The sequence below is a fragment of the Nothoprocta perdicaria genome, unplaced genomic scaffold, assembly GCF_003342845.1.
Source record: "Nothoprocta perdicaria isolate Ctin4 unplaced genomic scaffold, notPer1 scaffold_75, whole genome shotgun sequence".
Taxonomy (NCBI): domain Eukaryota; kingdom Metazoa; phylum Chordata; class Aves; order Tinamiformes; family Tinamidae; genus Nothoprocta; species Nothoprocta perdicaria.
Genome location: NW_020456032.1, coordinates 2,166,222 through 2,187,374, shown reverse-complemented (window position 1 = coordinate 2,187,374; position 21,153 = coordinate 2,166,222). Strand labels below are relative to the sequence as shown.

At 46.4% G+C, this 21,153-nt stretch overlaps 1 protein-coding gene across 1 annotated transcript in view; it reads right to left on the bottom strand.

The window, feature by feature from the left end:
- Positions 1-21,153, bottom strand: part of UBE2O (ubiquitin conjugating enzyme E2 O) — a gene marked incomplete at its 5' end in the record, with an annotated part of 54,893 nt that overhangs the window by 17,241 nt on the left and 16,499 nt on the right. Inside the window, 5 exons of the mRNA XM_026051395.1 lie at positions 508-651; positions 1,899-1,962; positions 3,461-3,558; positions 4,447-4,557; positions 9,088-9,147. Of these exons, the coding sequence (XP_025907180.1) occupies positions 508-651; positions 1,899-1,962; positions 3,461-3,558; positions 4,447-4,557; positions 9,088-9,147 (477 nt within the window). The remainder of the gene's footprint in view (positions 1-507; positions 652-1,898; positions 1,963-3,460; positions 3,559-4,446; positions 4,558-9,087; positions 9,148-21,153) is intronic.

Genomic DNA, 21,153 nt, shown 5'->3' with positions numbered 1-21,153 from the left:
CTTTGGTCATCTGAGACGGTCAAGGACAGTTCAAGCACTGTAGTGCTGCTGTGGAAGGGCACTGGGCAACACTGAATATCCACAGTTGCTGCTTCAAGAGAGAAGACATCGGGCCAAGGAAGACACACATGAACAGCCCACGGAGACATGCTAATGGAGTTGGAGCTGCTCCCTCTTTTAGCAAATAGTCAGCAAGAGCTTTCCCTTTTTGGATAGCACGCAACATTAAGTTTCAATAGAAGAGGTGCTTCTGCTGATCAACAGTGCAATATTTGAAGYGTATCTGCACCTTCTCACATGGTGCCAGCAGGGACCCTTGACAGGAAAAGCCAAACTCTGCTCCAGAGCCCGTCAGTCCACAAGGAGACATCTGTCACATCAGAAGAACAGTGCCACAGAGCGTTTGCTCTGGGGAGATGACCATGGCAAGCTGAGTGGGCTCCAAAACACCAGCCAGGGAACCATTCTGTGCAGAAGGCGGCCRCGTGTCAGCCTGTCAGTCCTTACCTCTTCCACCACCACCCTGAACTTGCTTTTTGTGCTCAGAACAGGCTTCACACCCGAGAGCCACTGCACGCTGGAAAAGACTTTAGAAGGCCCGATGAGGACTTGCCCAGGATAAAAGCCATATGAATCATCGAAGAAGAGGCCCTGTGGGTGAGAGGGAGGCGAAATTAAAAAAAAAAAAAGGCAGTGTAAAGGGCTTTGCTTCTTCAGACTTGGGATTCCAGCATTTCTCTTTTCCTGATCATGGTCAGATTAACTGAAAATGGGAAATCTCATCTGCAAGTTGCTCTTTTAAGGTTCATTCCACTCCTGAAGTTAACCTAACAGTTTCTATGGCAACCTGCATAGTCACACACTCGTACAGGATTAGGGCTCAGCGGCAGAGAAGCAAAGGTACCCACAAGAAACAAAAAGCTATGGATTTCACCCAAGTATTCTCCATAACAAAGCAGTCGGCAGGGGTCAGGTTCTGGTGGAGGACACCCAATTACTTTTCCCTGCTCTAATTGAAGCACCTGCAGCTCTCAGATGGAATTCCTACCTTCCTTTCTCCACAAATTAAGTATTAACTCTCTTTGGTAGGTTACTTAGTATGACAGTCCTCTGAAAACAAAGCAGGACTGTCAACAGAACAATTACYCTGTTAGAAACCTTCTCCACTAATGTTTAGAGTGACTTGACGAGTCAAAGACTCAGGATGTGGGGGTGGACAGAGCACTTCCAGGCAGATAAAATAGCGAGCACAAAAATACAAGTCTAGAAATTTGTCAGAATGGATAACAGCAGCATGACAAAAGCTAAATCAGGTAAGCACTGAACACATACACAGCAATTCTGAGCAAAGGATCAAGAGTAACACAGGAGACGACTCATTTTTAACACCCAAGTGCAAATCCCTAGACAACTACACGTGCTTCAAAAGTGGCCTGGACTGGCAAGAGCCACAGTTCATTTTACATTATCTAGAAATACATTTTTAGCAGAACACCATTTAAACAATATGCTCTTCTGCAAAAAAAGAGACCCATCTGAAAGTGTTAAATGAAGTAAGAGCCATTCCAAGCACGTGCAGGTGCAGTGAGAAGGCAGTGAACTACCTTGATACTAGCCATTTGATTTGACTGCCTGTTATGCAAGTTGTTTGCAAAGGAAGCTGCTGGATTACACTATTTTTTAYATCTCCCCCAAACCTGCTCATTGTTAACATTACCTTTAACCTTCTGTTACACTACTAGTTTTTCTCCTCTTGAAAGAGAAGGTGCTTTTCAGCTATAATGTGTCATTTTTAGGATTAATAAAAGATCATGGTTTTGTCTTCCTAATCCCTCTAATACGGGAGGTCTACAAGATGAAGATGATCAAAAAGACCCCGAGGAGACCCAGAAGCTTACCGAGTCGCTGACATGAGGACAAACATCGTACAGCTTGGATCCATCTTCTGTGCTCATAGAACATCTGCAAAACAGAAGAGACACTGCCAGAGCCATCCAACTGTTGGGCAAACACCACCAGAGAAACTGCCACTGCCTGAGCAGGTCTGTACATACACCCAGCAATACATTGCTGGATCTCTACACACCGAGTGGAACATAACCAGGTGTAGAAAGAAGCTTAAGCAAGCACTAGCTCCATTAAAATGCTCCAGTCRGCAGGTAAAAAAAAGCAGCAAGGTATTAAGCAAGATTTGTCTGCTGTGAATCCACACCAACATTGCAACCTAGAGACAGTTTAGGTGGCCTTGCTTCAGCAGTAGCTTCATTTTCACAGTGAGTTCTGGTGGGATTTCWAATGATTTATTAGGAAGAGGTTTTGAAAGTTTCCTCATCTCACATAGCTACACATGAGTTGATAAGAGAAACCAGGCAAGGTTTGAAACTSCACCAGTAACTGTAGGCAATACAGATTAAAGTGTACCTATTTTTCACTTCCAGTTTAACATAAGCTCAAGAGTCTTTGAGCCCAAGTTAACCAAAAGCTAAAACAATCAAATCCATAGATACATGCAGTAATCATCTGTTACAGCTCCAGCACTACTTAGTTCTCTTAAAAGAGACTCAGAACTGCAACCCTCTGGCTGCAGGGTTCTTTTTTTCCCCTCTTTTTTTTTTTTTCCTCCTTTTAACTCAATGTCAATGCTCAATTGACAGGACAGATGGGTTAGATCCCAGCTGCCAGGCCTATAAACTTCTTGGTCCTTCACTGGCTCCTTCCTTTTCTGGAGCAACAATAAAGTTTGTTGGACAAGACAGACCTCAGAAACAGTGTGAACTTACTAAATTCCGAAAGTTTTTGCTTTCCAAGCAACTGTTCAACATGTACAAAGAACAGAATTCAGATCTTCCTACTGGCTTTGCAGAACTACAGAATTAATCAGGTATTTCTTTAAATATTTCTGCTTAAATCTCTCTAGAGGTATGAGAAGATTGTCTTCACCGAAAAAAAATCCCTGTAATACAGCTGCAAACTACAGTGAAGACAAAGCAGTGATGGTCTTACCAGCTCAAGTTCAACCTTGAGCTACCTTCTGGTCTTAAAAAACCTGCTAGTCTGCTGAGTTCAAGTTTCTAAAGTTGTTTTAAGGTAAGAATCCTCCTTCTCTGCATCTCTGTGAAGGTTAGCTCTCCTACTGAGGAAACACCTGGATTAGATGCAATTCATCTTTTTGGGAGCAGAAGTTTTTTTTTTTTTTTYTTTTTTAATGAAAGTTGTCCAGAACTAAGGTACTTATCTGCTGGTATAAAAAAAAATTCAGATACCTTTTTTAAAAAATGGCCAGTAAATCCTAATAGTCTCAGAACAATATGAATTCTTACTCCTCTATATCCGAAAATAATGCAAGCAGATGACTTGCCAGTATGTGAATGAGAAGCCCAGCCTGCTTCTAGTTCTCCTAAAATAGATCAGGATGATGAAATCCAAGAGAAGGGGAGACTGTTCACAGAGGGAGAAGTACCTGGCTCCATTGGAAAGCTTGAGGATGACCTGGTTCTTCAAATCATAGACCTTGCCCAGCCAGCAGTCATAGGCTATATAGTCACCATACATGAACGGCTGCAAACAAGAAGTAAACAAGCTTTATTAACAGCAATGCTTATCCTTTATTTCCTCAAGCAAGTTCTCACACAATGCAGCCTGAATAACAAAATGCAGAAGGGTTTAGGATTGAACCTGCAGACCTTGCTGCAAGCTGGAATTAAGGTACATGGAAGAGCGCTTGCCTTGCGGTCAGAACTTAGCCTGGATTCTCCAAATGGGTCTGGCTTTATTTATTTTTCTCCCCCTCTCTGATTTTAAGCTTGCCAGGTCAAGTGTCTTATTGTGYTCAAGAGGTAGGTACTCAGCAAAGCAGAGGAGTGCTTGCACAGGCCTTCAGCCAATGGTGGTTTTTAAAAAGCACTGAGCCTAGCGACAGGCCTATTTCYGGCAAAGGATTTGTAGCACTTCTCCTCTGTAGGATCCTTTTCTCAGAGGAAAAGTGATGAAAATCTTATGTCACGTGATTTCTGGAGATCATCCACTTGACAGGGAGAACCAGGCATGTCTCGGATTGCTCCAGCCAGAAAGAAACACACTCAACTCCTATCAACCCTCTTACAACCAGCTGGTACATTAACAATATTGCAGCTTAAAACCGCTGTACTGGTACTACAAGAGTGCGACAGGTCACCACACTAAACTCAGTAGAGAAGCTTTCTCACCTAGTCCTACAAGCCTAACTCAACGGGGTGACCAGAAATATGGAACACCTGGAGGGAAGATGGGATGCTGCACGGTCCTTTTCAAGAGAAGATGCTTTTGCTAAGCTTAGGATAAAATCAAGTTCCAGATGCACCATTCCTCATACTGATATTTCCCCTTGCGTACGGTGCTTGAAATACAGCATCATCCCTCCCAATAAGCAAGCCCTGGCTTCCACGCATATTTTGGTTCCATTCTCACCCAGATATGTTGCAGGTCTTTGCTGTTGACAGGGTAGAGGATACAGTTGGTTCCTACCAGCTTCACCGCACACTCTATGTTGACATCAATTACAGTCCCACACTGGCTGTCCTGGAAACAAAAGAACAACAAGTGTTTATCAAACAGGGAAAGTTCTTACATACATAGATATATGTTCTGGTAGAGTGGGGAGGCACAGAGACAAGTCTCACGAGTAACCCCCTCCCTTTATAATTTCAAAAAAACTTTACACAAGAAAAAGACTTYACAAAATTGTCCTACTCTCCTTGCACTGAAGAGCCTCTCCACATCAAGCAGCTCAAAGATCAAGATGATTTTTAGAGCCTAGAGAATGAAGGTACAGCCACGAACTGTCAAGAGCAGGGAGAGACCATCAGCGCTGGAACACTAAAGAAATTCAGCAGAGCTACCCGGGCCTTTTCATTTAAAACTTGATTCTGCAGGACATTAGACATGGTCCTCACTTGCTGTCAGGCTAAGAAAGAAATCTGGCACCTTCCGTTAGATTTCAGGGTTACAAGCCAGRTAATTTAGAGTTCAAAAAAATATGGTTGCCATCATCTCCCTCGATTTTTAAAGCAAAGTTTTCTGTGCTAAAGCAAACAGCACGTGCTTTGGCAGGGAGCACACGATGTGCACGCTGCCCGTGCGTACAGCGCAGGTCTGCAAGGAAGGGCTGCTAACCCGGACACCATCAAACAGAGCAGCTGCCCAGGCCTCCTCGCGCTGGGACCACTGATGCTTTCATTTATCCAAGGCCACAGACTAGYAGAAAAGCTGGCCGAGGGACGGCACGGCAAACATCCTGGACAYGGAGGTGGCCAAGGGGGCTCGGAGCTGGCCCGGCAGAGCACGAGGCCGTAGCAGTTATTCCCTCCAGCTGCTGCCCAGGCTTTCCACAGAGCCCCCAAACCAGTATGGGCCTCTCCCACACAGAGCTGCTGCCCACCGCAACGCGGCTGAGCCAGCTCAGCTCCCTGCCAAGCGTGGAGCTCCAGCAAAGAGCTGCAGCAATGCTGCAGGGTCAGCTGGAGGCCTGAAAATAGGGTGGTTCAGAGCATTCTCCATCTCCAGCTGCCAGCACAGCCCAAGCCTTGTGCTCAAGTTGGACRTGCTGAACTGAAACCTCAGCTTCAGAGGGCAATGCTCAGAAGGAAGAAGAACCATTCAACCTGCTCTTCCTCCCAACAAAGTCCTCCACTTTCTGCCCACACTTTGCAGCTTCACTCCTACCTTCTGGATTCTGTTTAGTGGCTGGAGACCAAAAATTCCACAAGAAACAAACCCCTCACCCCACACTAAACACTTGAGAGCTTCTTCCCTTAGCAGCACCCAGTGTGACAGTAGCCCTGTGATGTGATAYAGTCCAACACCTCTGGTTCCTGTGGCTCCTCTAACTTGAGCAAGACAGCAACATGCACAGGCTACTTGGCTAGAATTCCAAGAAGCACCAGAGTTAACAGCAGTGAAAAAGCTGTGCTTTAGTCAAGAGATCATGGAAAATAGTAGTAAAGAGCACCAGTTTCTTCTTCCTTTCTCTTGAAGCATCCCACCATGAACCATGTCAGAACTTCAGCATCTGATACCCCAGAGGTCCCATTTTATCCAGCTGGGGTTTAACCTAATCATAAGTGGGGTTTAGCTCAGCACGTACATCCTTCCACTCATTCAAAACTTGCGAGATTAGCTGTGTTGTCCRTGATCATTAGACAAAGGAAGCAAAGAGTGAGGCTGCTGAATCACAGCTCTCCCTTCACCTGCCACTCAACCTTTGGCTATTCCGAGGTTATTTTGTTGTCACATGAACCAGCCTGTGCCAGGGCAGGCAGATTTGCAGGCTGAGGCATTCTGCTGAATCACACAAGACAAGAGGCTCAGCACTGCAGTCCAAGCAGGCCAACACAGCCTGTGCTCTTCGGCCACAGCCCTGCTCTCCCCCAGCTCTGACAAAACTCATTAAGAAGCTCCAAATAAAGGAGGACTGAGTGAAACCAGCTCATATTTCATATCTCAATTAAAAAAAAAAAATCAATCTGTTCTTCTCAACCCTAGCAGCAACCCTACGAAACAAGGGAGGTGGCTGCTCTTTGCAGGGGCTGCATGCTCATTAGAAGGGCTGCCTGATTCAAGGCCAGCAAAATTCAGTGTGCTCCCTAGACTCTCTCCCTGTTCCCACTATCTACATGGAACTTACCTTCTCCAAGGTGGTGCATTTAAGCAGCAGATAGGCAGAAAAGCAATTTATTTCCTTTCCCATCACACACACAAGGCTTTAAGGGACACCAGCAAATTCCCACTTGAGAAAACAGGAGCAGCAAGTGCAGGCTTCAACTCTGTCTTCTACCTCTTGCCCTTCCTTCCTTCAATGGTCTCTTTTCCAGGAAATCTTCATGCCATCCTCTTATTCTTGTATTTAAAGAGGGCAACCCTGTCCACTATTCTCTGAAGGTGTAGAAAGCAGGTGCCTTCTATCAGGCAGATTGCAGACCTGCTTCTAATCTGCTCTTTAAACAGCAAACCACCTGTAAAAGTGATGTCTGCCCCCTCCAAGATTTTTCACCCAGCTGGAACAGACTTCTGGGTCCAACAGCATGCAAAAATACATGCAGAAATAAAGGATCTTGTTTCATGCGTTGCCTACTGCAGCACTAAACGAGTCTCCCCTCTGACCAATGCTAGATAAGAAACACAAGAATTTGAGTCAGTTCTCTTGAGGAACTGAGGATTTCAAGTCTCAAGGTTAATGCAAGCCCAAAGCGAGCGTGTGTTGAATACAGAGCAAGTCCCACATTGTGCATTTGCCAGGCCAASTGGCGCAGGGCAGGCATCCACATTCCGGTCTGGCAGACGGTCTGCGCAGATTTTCTATTTTAAATGCTCTGGTAATTTTTGGATTACCTCTAGTTAACAAGCAAGTTTTCTCTGGGATAAGAGTTTAGGGTCTCATTTAAAATATACTTGTAGGTAAAGTGTCAGCAAGCTTCATTTTTCCTAAGTTTTTGAACATAGAGAAGAAACTTGATTATAAACCCACTGTTGCATCAATAAGAAGTTACCAGCCATTAGTACAGTGGGCAAGCAAATGCCAGTGCTTAAACACAAAGAGGCAGCAAACAGATCCTCAAAATAGCTGTTGGGACATAGTAAGGTATCTCCCGATTTCTGATATGCAGCAACACGCAAGAATTTCTGCTCAGACAAGTATGGAAATTGCAGACAAAAGCAGCACATTCATGTTTGCCAAGAGAATAACTCAAAGTCATCTTAAGCTTTCAGGACAATAAAAAGCATCACTGAATAAACACTTAAGAGGCAGGATTCATCCGAAAGCATCCCTCTGAGCAAGGAGAATCTGCTGGGACCCAGCTGTGCCAGGTACAACGGCACGAACAGCTGATATTTCACTTTGCTAGCAGCTCTTTGCTTTGGATTGAAACACATCCATAAAGCTGCCGTTTTGGTAAAAAGCGGTGACTCAGAATTTACATTTCAAACGCTCGAATTAAGCTCATTAAACACTTTGTTTCAGCATTTCTTGAATTACCCTTCAAATTTTGCTCCTSTTTCTTTTGTTCAGAAGACTCTGTGCAAAAGGCAGGGAGCGGTGGCGATTTTTTATTTTTTTTATTTTATTTTTTTTTTTTTTGGTGTAAAACTGGTTTTATTTGAAAACCACCCAGGCCGGAGAAGGCTGCACGCCATGTGSTGTGGCCGCACCAGCTCGTGGCCAGCTGCTCCTTCATCACCAGTGCTTCATCACCACCCCAGTAGCGATGCTGCTGCTGGAAACCAGTCAAGAGAAGAYGCAGGCACACACATGGCAGGCCATATGGCTCAGGGCTATAGGTTAGGTGTTAGCAGCAGCAAGAAATTGCCAGGCAAGCTAAGCTCCTAAAGAGATCATGTCTCGCTTGATAATCAATACCAAATAATGTTCTCTGTATTCCCTTCACAAAAATCAAATTCGCACATCTCCAATAAGGAGCATATGCTGTGAAGGCAGAAGGAGAGGATTGAGACTTAAAATAGTAACTGGAGAGAGAAACGGGAACAATTACAGACTGCTGGTTAAGAGTCTTTGCTTTCTGCTGACCTAGCAGTGTCAGAAGCTTCAGTATCTCTCGGTTCAGGAGTGCTGGGATTTGCTGCATCTCTTTGGGGAAAAAAWTGGTGCTCGAGAGGGATTGAGGTCTCCCTGAAGGTGCTTCCTCCAAGACACAAGTGCTTCCAAGAGACCCATGGTGACAGTCAAGTGACCTGCCTCCACACCAGCTTCTCCCAAGGGCAGAGGCAGCAGGTACACATTCCCTACAGCTTGGATTGGCTTAAAGCTTCAGGGCTGATAAAGGGATGGGAAAACTTGTCTCATTACCTGACGTTACCAAGCTTGTTTGCTCAGGAGACTTTTCTATCTTGCAGATATGCAGCAGCAAGAAGGCAGCCTTATCAGCACTTCATTTTCAAAGGATGCAGCTAGATCTATTAAACAYGCTAAAAATAGAACATGCTGCAAGCATTACTGTTCAGCTCCATTCCAGGCAATTTGGCAGGTCTTAGAAATCCCTATAGCAGTATCATAATCAAAAAGGGATACAGGAAGGAAAAAAAAGCAGCACTTACACTGGAACTCATGTGTCTGACCACATCTCGGGGGACTACAGAGCGATCTTCAAGCTTCAGCTAGAAGAAAAGAGAGACTGGATTTAGTGACCCCACATGACAGTTAGTTAGAAATAACACGACGAACAGAAAMGCGCAGCATTTCACCCCTCAGGACTAAAGAGGCTGTTAGCAGTGGATGCTGAAGTACTTCCTTACACACAGTGAGCCCTCTTGGCACATTTGCAGAATCCAGTTTTCAGATCCGAAACACAGCAATTAAGCAATCGGTTCGTGACCACGCTTTGAGTCAGGAGACGCATCAGACATTAGATTCACTCATTATTTTTTGCTATTGAGYCTCCCTTTTCCCTTCCTTCCTCTGCATCACCCATCACTGCCCGCCCACACCCAGGCTAGGTTGGGGAGAAGATGGAAGGCACAGCAAGAAGTGCATCAACCATCACTCTGCATTTATGCCTGCATGTTTTCTGCAGAAGACACTCTAAAAATCTGTCGAGACACTGTTTGCCCTGAAAGGTTTTAAGGAAGACATTGTATAGTAAGAAGGCTTAGTCAGGGAGGTGGCTTTGACATCTAATTCACTGCAGGAAGCACTTGTCTTAAAGAAGGCAAGGAAATAAATATGTAGCTGTAAATCAGAGACAGCTCAGAGTTCATTCACACAGACACCGAGRATCTGATTACGGCTCTTGCTGGACCCAGGAGACCTCAGGTCCATGCAGGTAGCAAAAGTGATCAGAAAGAGCATGGATGAAGTCACAGCACTGCTCACATTCCAGCTGCATGGACTTGTGGAGACACTAGGGCTCCCAAGCATTAAGGGGAAGTGCTGCTTGATGCAGCTCYGGCCATTACTGCTCAGTCCACCAGGCAACATCCTTCCCAAACTCACCTTTCATTAGGCGATTTCAGTGATCTGAGGACCATTTACAGACTAGTTTATTAAGTGCAGGCAAGAAGCTCAATGCTGCAGAATGCACTTTGCCATCTAATGCCTTATCAAGATGCCAGGTGATGACAGATAGTGCTCCGAGTACATCAAGGAGGCCACAACACCCAACTTGAGTTTTGGGCTCCCTCAGCCTCACAGAACGGCTGRAAACTTCCACTTCTGTTGCATGGGGCCAGCTCTCCTCTACGTTTCAGTAGTCAAGTATAATAGATTTGCACTGGTGCAACACTGAACTCTGAAGATCCCATCCAGTGCAGGAAGCACCACGCGAGAGGAGCATCCGGGGCAGAACTGCTCTTTCTCATCCGACTCGGAAAACAAGGTTCTGTTACTGCCGTATCCATCGGTYGTCCTTGCTGATCCCCTGCCCAAAACCGACCGCGCTTCGTCAGCATTTTGCACTAACCCCTGCCCAGGCTTACAGCCTGTGTTACCAAATTAGTCGTAAATCCATAATCTAAAGATGGGATCCGGAATCAAACTGAAATACCAGAGTATTTATTGCTGTCTTGATTGCGTGTTTCAGTAAGAGCGGCAGGGACGGAGCCRGACGGGCTTTTAAAGCTTCCCTTTCGGAGCCCGAATTCCAGCAGAGTGGGAAACCTGAAGCCTCCTTCCGCCCGTTCCCAGATTGTCAGTGTTTATTGCCTCCCACATGAGTTCAGAGACCATTTTTTTTAATCAAGCTTTCTAAAATTATTTGTTAAAATAAGCACTCTACGCGATAGCCTCTTGACATCCCAAACCAAGCAGCAACACTAAGTGCTCAAGCAGCACTTGGATATTTTAACTGAAGGGCTCTCTTCCTCTAGAGCACAAAGTGTCCACTGCAACTTTCATTTCGACATGAATTTAAGCAATTTAATGGCTGATAGTTGGTGYTTACATGGACACGTTGCCTCAGCATATCAATAAGCTCTACTGCTTTGTTCTGCATTAAACATAGCACCGGAAGAACCCAAATTKACAGGACTATTACGTGTTACCCGGCAGCAGCAGTATTCAGTTTTGGCAAATCCTAAAAGCAGAGCAAGTGAATGGTCTTCCCAGCCAGTCACACCTGAAGGACACAACCGTAGATGACTGCAGGGCAGACGCATTCAATTTGTTTCTCCTACCTCTTGATTTCTAAACGCAGCACCATCGTTTTGGGCTGCCTGTGCCAGACCCACCTGCCTCGGTTGCTAGCACAAGCCAAGGAGTAGGCAGAATATCAGCCCCAACAATAAATTAGCAGCTCTGTTGTCGCACAGAACAGTCCAAACCCAGAAGGAATCTAACCAGGGAAGAGCAGAACATCTGCTCTGGGTACGTGACAGCAGAATCGCCCTTCTCCTATGTTACACCTAGAGGGGCACTCAATAGATGAAAAACAGTTTTAAGGGAAGGGGGTAGAGCTCAGCTGCCATGTTTCTATGAAAATTCATGTTAACATGACTGGAGGTTTACGTTCAAAAGTCAGGTATTTTGGTCAAGCCCCGAGAATCAGAAATACGGGTTCCCTAGGGAGGATCCTAGCTAGCCCTGCACTCCTATATGCAAGCTGCACCCAGCACCTTYCCAGATATCCCAAATAAAAGGCAGATTGCCTGTTACTTTGCCTTCTAAATGATGCTCATCTATACACAATAAAGCAGAGACCCATCGCTGCACAGATACCTCACCCAGGCATGCAAGGACGACCAAATGCACATTGGTGGTCGCAGTGGTGAACGTGCCAACACTACCGAAAGGAGCAGACAGCGAGGCAGAACTGTTCTGGCATCTCCAGCTCTTCCCTCTGCTGTTCAGATGCTTTGCCTTGGTGTGGATGCCCAACCATCAACGTGTGAGCTCCTCAGCGGATCTACTGGTCAAAAGGCATCAGCCTCAACAAAGAAAACACCTRCGATATTTCTGATCACATTCTCTCACCACACAAGATGACGACAAATAATTTTAATTCTTACTTAAGAAGTGAGCACCATCAGGGTCACATTCCCCTTCTGCAGCTGAGCCACCTTACCTCAAATGAGAAATAAAGTAACCRTCACACCTGAGATTGGTTGACTAAGAGAGAGGACCTTGATTCTAGCTCAGCTGATGAGCATCAACTCATTAGCAGTTTGATTGCTAATTTCTTCTARCAGTTTTGTAATTTCCTGAAATATATATTTCTGCAGTGCTTGGGAAGGACACCTGCAGCACTAAGGCCCATCCCAGCRTTAGCAGTAGCTACATGGAGACATCCTAGGGTAGGGGCAAAACATGCCCTGCAATTCTGGATCTAACCCCTCAGCTCCCCAAAGCCTGTAGATTCCCCCACGAGCCACCTTCGGATAATGGAGCAAAAGACAACAGTTTATTTGGTGACTCCCAACAGCCACCAGTGCCCGGGTCTGCAGCAGGTTAATCAGCAGCAGTCGGTTCTGAAGCTGTTTGGGGCAAACGGCAGAGGAGTCGCAGAGCCGGCAGTATCAACAACCAGCTCCGATCCGCACACGAGAAAACAAAAACAGAGCTGAGAGGACTCGGCAGCAGCATAAATCCCTGCGCACTCTCTGCACGCTTAAAAGCACGGCTTAATTTCAGAGATTACAGCTTGGGTTTGCCTGCAACGTCACCACGAGCCACGAACGGCCTCCCTGCAGGCTCCGCTTCCCAGCTCCCCCGCAGCAGCATGTTCCAAGGGGACAGGACCCCTAAGAGCTTCCTCCCAGCACATTCCCCCCCTCCTGGATTCCCAGGCACTCCCTGCTCCACGTGGGACGGAGATATTTTAGGAGTAACAAGAGGAGAAGGCGTTTCTGCCTGCATGCTGTAATGGGTATTTTGCCTTGCTGCTGCGGCGCTTCCCTGCAGGTCGGCAAGGCCGTCGGGGGAGATAACAAAACCCCTCCCTCGCTCAGAACACGCCGAGGACACAAGCCGGGGAACAAGCTGAAATCCAAGTGCACAGAGCAGCCTTCGAGGCCAAACATATGCCAGAAGTCGTCCCCAAAGGCTCAATTTCCAAAACAGCAGCGCGTTTGGGACAGGCTCCCTTACCAGCCTGCAGAACWGCCACCTGCTCTGTGAATCCCACAGATTCAACTGGGCTAGAGGACCCACAGTGCAGAACAGGGACACCTGGAAAGACACAGGTTCCCTCGTCACTGCTATTTGTCACTTCCAAGTCACAGCTCCGCAGTTTTTAATATCTGGTGACAATGCACAGGTTATGGAGCACAGGTCTCACCCAGTTCAGCCGCGGCTACACAACTGCCTCTGCTCGGTTGCCCTGCAGTACAGTTTGCACCGGCCAAGGGAGACATCTGATCCAGCAGAAAGCTGGCCAATATCGTGTTCAACTGCTGAAGTTCACACTGGGTCAGTGCAGCCTCATATAGCTGCAATATTTGACATTAGAGCAGCAAAACCCGCTGTAGGTGCCCGTGTGGTCCTGCAGCCTGTCTTCAACACAGTCATTATAGGGAAAAAGCACCTGCTTCTGGTCCATCCATCCTCCACTCATCCTCTAAAGCAAGAGCTTTGGGGTTAAGCTCAGGAGAACGGAGGAGAAAAACCTGCCAAGAGAATCCCTCCTTCAGTAACGGCTTATGAAAAAGGGAATAAGAGATCCTATGAAAGCAGGAGAAAGTACAACCCGGGGGAATAAAACGTCATACAAACGTTATACATGTACCTTAATTGCTTCAACATGGAAAGRGATGTTAGTCCAGGCAACAGAGACAGAAGGAAGTTACCCAAATCCATCTCAGCTACTTCTGCACCTTGCATGCCCAAGCACCTTCTTCCCACCACTTTTGCAACTGCTCTCATTGAAACCACTGCTTCCAGGTTCTTCTACGCTGAAGCAAATTGCTTGCGACTTTACAAAGCTCATCTTGCATTAGGACTAAGACAAAGGATAAGGGGAAAAATAATGTTTTTGAAATTTATTGTTTTCTGCAGTCTCCTTTCCTAGCAGAGCTTGGCTTTTCTTGATGGGAAGCATGTCACTGCTTAGTCTTCTTTCCTCGCTTGCCACTGGACAATGTCCTGATGGAGAAGAGATGAACTAGATATCAGACTTCCTTGCAAAGTGAACAGTCATGATTTGAGCCTTACATATACTTACGTGTTTTTAAATTACACTGGAGAGCGCTCTTGGCAAGTCAACCGACTGAACGTGTTCTGGAGTTAATGACCCTTCTTTGGGCATCCCTTCAGGTCACCAATTCCTGCCGATTGCTGCTGTAAGGGTCCAGCAATCCCCACATCAATTTGTTTATTTGGAAGTACTAGCACCTACCTGTCAGTTTGCAAGTTGTCATGGAAATGTGCAGTGCCAATGCTCAAAGAAGAAAAATAACAAGGTTTGTARGAAACCTTCAGGAAAGCAGCCTACTGCAGCTACAGGTAACAAGCTCATGCGAAGGTCCCCAAATACAAAATACATTTAAAAGATGATGTTTCAGAATTAAAGCTAAACCTAAGTRCCTGATACAGTGAAAAGACGTTACCTTGTGTCATTCAACTGACAGACAAGCTCCTCAAAAGTCCTTCTAATGACCAGATCCCTTGGCACCAGTAAGTCCATGTGAAGCAGGACAAGGCACCAAATCTCCAGCTCTGAGTCTTCTTCTTCCGAGTTTGAATGTCTTACTACACATTCAAACAAACTTTGGCTAAATCAGTAGCCTAAATCATCTCAACACAAGCTGTTTTCATTTAAATCCAAATGGGATGGTTGAATTTGGAAGTCAGCCATCCAAATACAGTGTGGCCACACCGAGTTAGATGACAAAGGTTCAGTCTCTTGCACTCCAAGATGTGAAGCCCAGTTATTTTTAATACAATTTCAGTATSACCATGTTATTACTGGCATTGCATACTATTCTTAGAAAAATATGTTCTACATGCAAAGTTCAAATCTCTCGAAAGACACTTTTGGTCCATTCATCATAGTGTCATGCACAAGCTGTTCATAACTTAAAAAAAGGAGAGGGGCAGGAAAAGSAAGAAAAGAAATCCTGTAGAAAAAGAGGATGTGGTGCAGTCTGCAGAGCATAAGTGGTCACTTCACTTGCAACAACTGGAGGCTCCCAACCYGAGAGGGCTCAGGGACATATGGGAAAAATGGAGCGGAAGAGACCACCACAAATCCAAACTCCTAAAATCTGAAAACCCACAACCAAGATGATCTGAAAAAGTGAGCTAAGAGATATGAAAGACTATAAAAATTACCCTTGAGGGATAGGGCTGCATTACAGGAAGAATATCCCCTTCCCCTGCGACGCTGTGCTTGCCAGGTAGCAGCAGAGACACGTGGCCTGCGGCTCTTCCAAAGCGCGTGGACAAAACCGAGCAGGCACTTGAGAGGAGCTCAGCACCACTCAGCAACGAGCACATCCTTCTCAGACAGGCCTTGGATTTGTGGGATCAAGAAGTAWGTATTTGAGCCGTATACAGCTTTCAGACACGCGAGAGCACCGTCCTACTGAGAACTAATGCTCTCAGGTTAAGTATTTTACACATTACCTCTATCATTCTGCATTTTCATGATAGCACCTTCCTTTCAAAGCACTCAAAGAATTATAATAGGAGATGCCAGGTGGAGACAYTTAGCACCAAGAAGCCTAACAACCAACCTGCCCAATGTGACCTGCACRGAACAGAGACCTGAGGGCACTATTCAGGAACACACAATTCCCTCTGGGATTGGGGAAAGCGGAGGAGGGATTGAGCAGCATCTTTGCTTTTTAGATGCAGTTTGAGAGCCCAGCCACCTGTGTGTGAGGCTGTCGGGGCAGTGCAGACCACCACTCCACTAGCACATTAAAGCTGCCAACCACCTGACATTCAGCATAYGCTCAGCCAGCAGCCCCAAGCAGCGGTTATCAATAAGCAAAGAGTGCCAGTTACTAGCACAATGTTTTGAGATTATCATTTAGATAACACACACTCAGGCAGCTGGGAAAAGGCATAACATAAAATAGAATCCTCTATTTTAGCTCGCTATCACCCCACTCCTGGGTAGGGATGGCCGCAGATGCTTGTGGCCACGGGCTCTGAAATGCTTTTCATAGTGCTCTGGAAGAGCTCACCTATCCCCAAATCAATGTCTGCAACAGTTTTAGAGCCCTTATCCTGAAGGGACATAAACTTTTATCAAATTACACACCACTTACTTATCGGATTGCTGCGGACAGGCAGCATCTGCTCTCTTGTGAAGTGCCACTTGTGAAAGAACTGGCAGGTGACCAAGGGCAGGTTGCACAGGGGGAATCCTCCTTGACACTCCCAGGAGACCAGGCAGGCTCAGAAATGAGAGCCTATCTAATCACCACCTTTTTTTCCTCCCCCATTATTTTGGGGCAGTAAGATTCCCTAGAGAGAGAGCATCTTTCAGGACCTCCTCCTGCAGGGTCGTTCAGGAGATATGTTGTAATTTCTCCACCATCTCCCAAAAAAGCAACTTTGAGCCTTTTGGCAGCAAGCTATGGTGCACTTTGACACCAAGTCAGTCACAGCCTCTGCCACCTTTTCTAAGAAGTGGAGTTTGGCTAAGGAAAATCTGAACAAATCACTCAATGCAACCAAGTTTACAATTTAACAAGGGTAAATGCTGTGCTTTGAAGTGGAGGAATCCRTCTTTAACATAAATCTTTTGCTTAGCCCAAGTAAATCTTTTACTTAGACCTCCCTTGTCCAAGACTGTCACACGTTATTTACGAGACTGGTAATAAATCACTTCAATAGCTCTGCAAATTTACATGACATTTTAGAAAATGGTGCTAGATTCCCCAGCCTGATGAAGCCACCAATCTAGGGAGGAAGTATGGAAGAAGAATTCAAAGGGAGGAAGATAAGATGGAAAGCTATGGGGATTTTATCTCCAGTGAGAGAAAGTAGCCTGGGAGAACTTCCCAGCAGAGGGAGCAAGAAGTAGACAAGAAGAACATGGTGGGAACAGCAAAGAGGTATTTGCACAGGGAGGAGAGCCTGGGTCAGCTTTACAAACCTACCTTTTCCTCCATTTTGCTCAGAAGATGAATTAAAATTAAAGCAACTTTGCTTTTTAAACAGCTGTAGCAACATACGTCTATCCTAAACGTGCATGGGTTGAACAACACTCAGCACAAAAGGGACAGATTCTCCYCCCAACTAGCAACTAGCCCCCTGCATCAGGGCAAGCACAGTAATACCTGTGTGCACCTAAAGTTGTCCACAAAACCTTGGGAGAAAGGTTTATAATAGTAATAAATATTATATWATAATAATAACCTTGCAAATAATARCCCTGCAAGAACACAACTACGGTGTAGTGATGTGCACGGCTGGAGCTCAGAAATAAGAGGCCTAAGGAAGAGAGAAAGGRCAGGCCTTGAAAGAGAAGACCTACTGATCAGTCACCCTGCCCCGTGGGGACTCTTGCAAAGACGTCCCCAAACACAGGGCTTACTCCCATCATCGCATTTCTCTYGTTAGCAGCAGTTTGTGAGAGATATCCTCCTTCTCTGGGCTCATACTTCTGCTTTAGACCCAGTCTTTGGGCATAACAGCCCTGGGATGATCCCTGCCTTGCAGAAGAGAGGCCTGAAGAGCCTCCTCCGGGTGCGCAGCACACGCCAGGCAGCAGTGCTCTCCTTGCCATAAGATGGCCGAACCCAAGCCACGGCTCCCTCCGATCTCCTCCGCCTAGGAATTCACAGAAAAAGCTGGACGAGACTTTGGAGCTGGCACCAGATGGCACTGTTACCTGAAGACATCCTCTGTCCGAGCTGCAGCCAGTCGGGAGCACAGAGCAGTGCCCTCCACAACATTYTGTCTGTACATCAGCTACGGCTTTGCTTGCGCTGCTTGACACCAACTCGGGTCCCCCAAGAAAATTTCGCTCACTTGGATGGTTTCTAGCAGCAGCACAAGCCACCTGGGCCAGCAGCCCCTATTCCCAGTACTCTCTGGCATTCCAGTATGCTGATTAAGCAGTGTTCCTCCTTCCAGGTGAAGAYATCCGCCCAGGAGCAACTTCTGCAACAAAAATCCCTCAATCTGCTRGCGGAGGAGGGAGACATCCCTTCTGCAGTCAGGTTTCCACCTTCCTGCTGGGCTGCCTCCTGGGGAGGTTTCAGGTTTCCACCTCCCTGGGGCTGATACTGGGCTGGCAGAGCACTAAGGACCTGCTCACACACTTCTCATTTCAAACTGGAGTGGCTGTTTTGTCCAGTTTCCCCCAACTAAGCGGGAAATGGGGGCTTTTTTTGCTGAGCCCAAGCTTGGGGTGATGGTAACTGCGTGCAGSGAAGCCAAGTGCAGCTTCATGCTCTCCATCAGGTCAGTGGCATCAGTCACGATTTCGCTCGCAACAAGAATCCACCTTGCAAAAACTGCCAGGGCGCAACAGGAGGGAGACGTACCACCAGAAAAATCCCCGTGTCTGCTCTCCAGCTGCTTAGCTCATATGCTGCTGCTGTGAATACAAACCAGTCATTTAAATCAGCTTCTAATTGCTCACAATTATTCAGACACAGCAGAACCTGTGAGTGACTTCAGGAGAGGCAAGAAGGAAAAAAAGATTGAAGATGCCTAAGATTTTTTCATTTTAAGTAAGATTTACACATTGATGCTTTGCAAGCCTCAAGAAGCTTGTAACCTCTAGCAATGCCATCTCCCCAACAGAGCCTGCTGTTTGGTGCATGTGCTGCATGCATAAAGACAGGGAAGAAAACCTGCACATTTCCCCCCTGCTAAGTTACTAGTCTTTGGATTTTTGGACTGAACAGATCCAAGAATTAAGCCAGTAATATTTCAGTTTACTTCCATCTTTCACAGTCTCTGCACACCAAGGCAGTTGGAGCACTGCTATTTATAAAACTGCTTAAAATTCTGGACACAGCCGGAGCTCTTTGATAGGATGTCAGCCGTGCGACACCCGAACGTAGGAGGGTGACACAGGCTGGTTAGTGTGAGCCAGCCCACGGCTCTTTCCCTTTCTTACACGCAGGGCCTCCACTAACACCCGCACAATAGTCCCCTTCCCCGAACACAGACATCGACGGGTCATGATTGCAGCAGTTTTCTCTTCTGGGAAAAAGGCTATTATATTTAAAACCACAAATTTTGGTTCACTCCTAAGACCAATACGAGTCCAGTTTGTCAAAAACCACCTCAGGGCACTGAATCCAGACATATCTTAATAATGAGCTACCCTTCCAAGCAGCAAGGCTTGGACTTGGAGGTAGAGCCCAAGCACTCACCTAGATTTTACGAACATGAGTGGATATAATAGATTGAAGTGGGATTATTTCATCGAGTACTCGATCTCCTAGAGAAGACAAAGCATCTCTGGAAAGCAAGGCAGAAATAGCTGTAGGCGAGAGCACAACTGCTTTGTCACGGTACGTGCTCACGTCGGAACCGGGCAGCGAGTGCCCGAATCCTCCCGCTGTGTCCTGGGAYTTCACGCCTGCGCCAAAACGAGAGCATCTCTCTGGGGGGTGAGTCTGGGTTCAACTCACACGCAGGATGTGCTCCCCAAACACGCTCCRTATGAGGAATGCTGCAAGGACACACGAGCAGAAAAGGCAGAGTGCTCAATCCCCTGAAGTGGGTAAGGACCCAAGTAAATTTGCCAGTCTAGCATAAAAATATAAGACTTTCAGGCTRGTATGTGTGTGCGCAGGGAAATTTCACTTGCTAATGATTATTTTAGCAGGTRCAATGGTTAACACTAGCTGCAAGAGAGCTCTGATGTTCTGCAAAAGCTTTCTGTTARCCTCTAAAGACAGGTTATTTAAGGCAGATATTGCCAAATAAATAGATGTTCTTGCATTTAAGAGCGGCTTCGGCAAACCCCGGAATCCTAGAGACAGAAGCTATCCCAAACTCCGGCGAGTAGAGGGGCATGTTTATCTCTGACCAAGAGTGCAGCCCTTGCTGCAGGCAGCAGTTTGCAAAGCCAATCACATAACTGCCCAAAAAACTCAGCTGCATTCTCTATTCCCAGAGAGTTCCAGCTATCCCCCCCTCTCATCCGTAACCGCTGTTCTTGCCATTGCTGGAAGAAGGAACAACCCCTTTTGAATCCACAGGCCACACTGGAGGAGGAGCTCAGTTCCTTAAGCCTTGCTTTTCTGCGCAGGCCTTTTCATGCAAGAGGAGAATTGCCTGCTTGGGGGACCGGCTGGGGGAGAAATGAAAACACCCTTCAGGCAGAGCAGCTTTAATTCACTGCCTCCCTGCAACGCACAGCAAACAGCCTTAAATTCTCTTCAGTGACTCTGATAAAACCTCGCAAGGGCTGGTGACAGCAGGAATGCCCTAGGGACCAGGCATAAAACCCTTTCAGATCGTGACTTAGCACTGCTGCAAGAAACCTCTCTCAGCCCTTTTGCACCTYAGTGGACTGATGCTTTTCTTCCCCTCTTAGCAGCAGCTCAAAGCTTTCACATTCATATTTAAACCCCTGGGACAGAACCGTATGACGTAGCTGCATCATCCAGCCTTCAGGTGTTTTCTATGCTTACTAAGCCCTTTATCACAAGTTTTCCAGATCTGTGGCAACAATCCAAGGCAACACAGCATTTTAGCCACTAAACCATCCAAAAGCTGCACAGATATAACCCTCTCCTTCCCCCCGTGTCCCTTGGGCAGGTGGCCTTGGGAGTTTTTCAGCAATAGTTTGGGATTATAGCTAAAGGAATCGCTCCCATCCCTCTYCGAGCAACTGAGCAACCACAAGACAGAGATGTCTATAGCTTGCAGAGGTCCGTGAGCCTCTGGTGTGGGTGCAAATTTAAGGCCAAAATTCTTCATATTTGCACTAATTCTTGTCCATCCTCCGGGCAGAGCATAGAGGTCRGAATTCCTCATGCAGGAATACAGCTCTGCTGTATGAGTTTATTACAGCTGCAGTTCAAGAGACTATCACCCAACACAGTGCAATACAGCACTGGAGAATAAATAAAATCACAGGAAAAGGCCTTGCCCAAGAGGCTCAAAAGGCTCAAAACCAATTTCAAGATTGCACCAGAAGAGTCCCTGGGCTCCCTTGGGAGCTCTTCTAGGCCAACAACAAAGCTGAAACCTTCCCCCCCCCCCCCCTTTTTTTTTTTACCCTCTCCTCTCTCTTTTCTAGGGATCTAAAA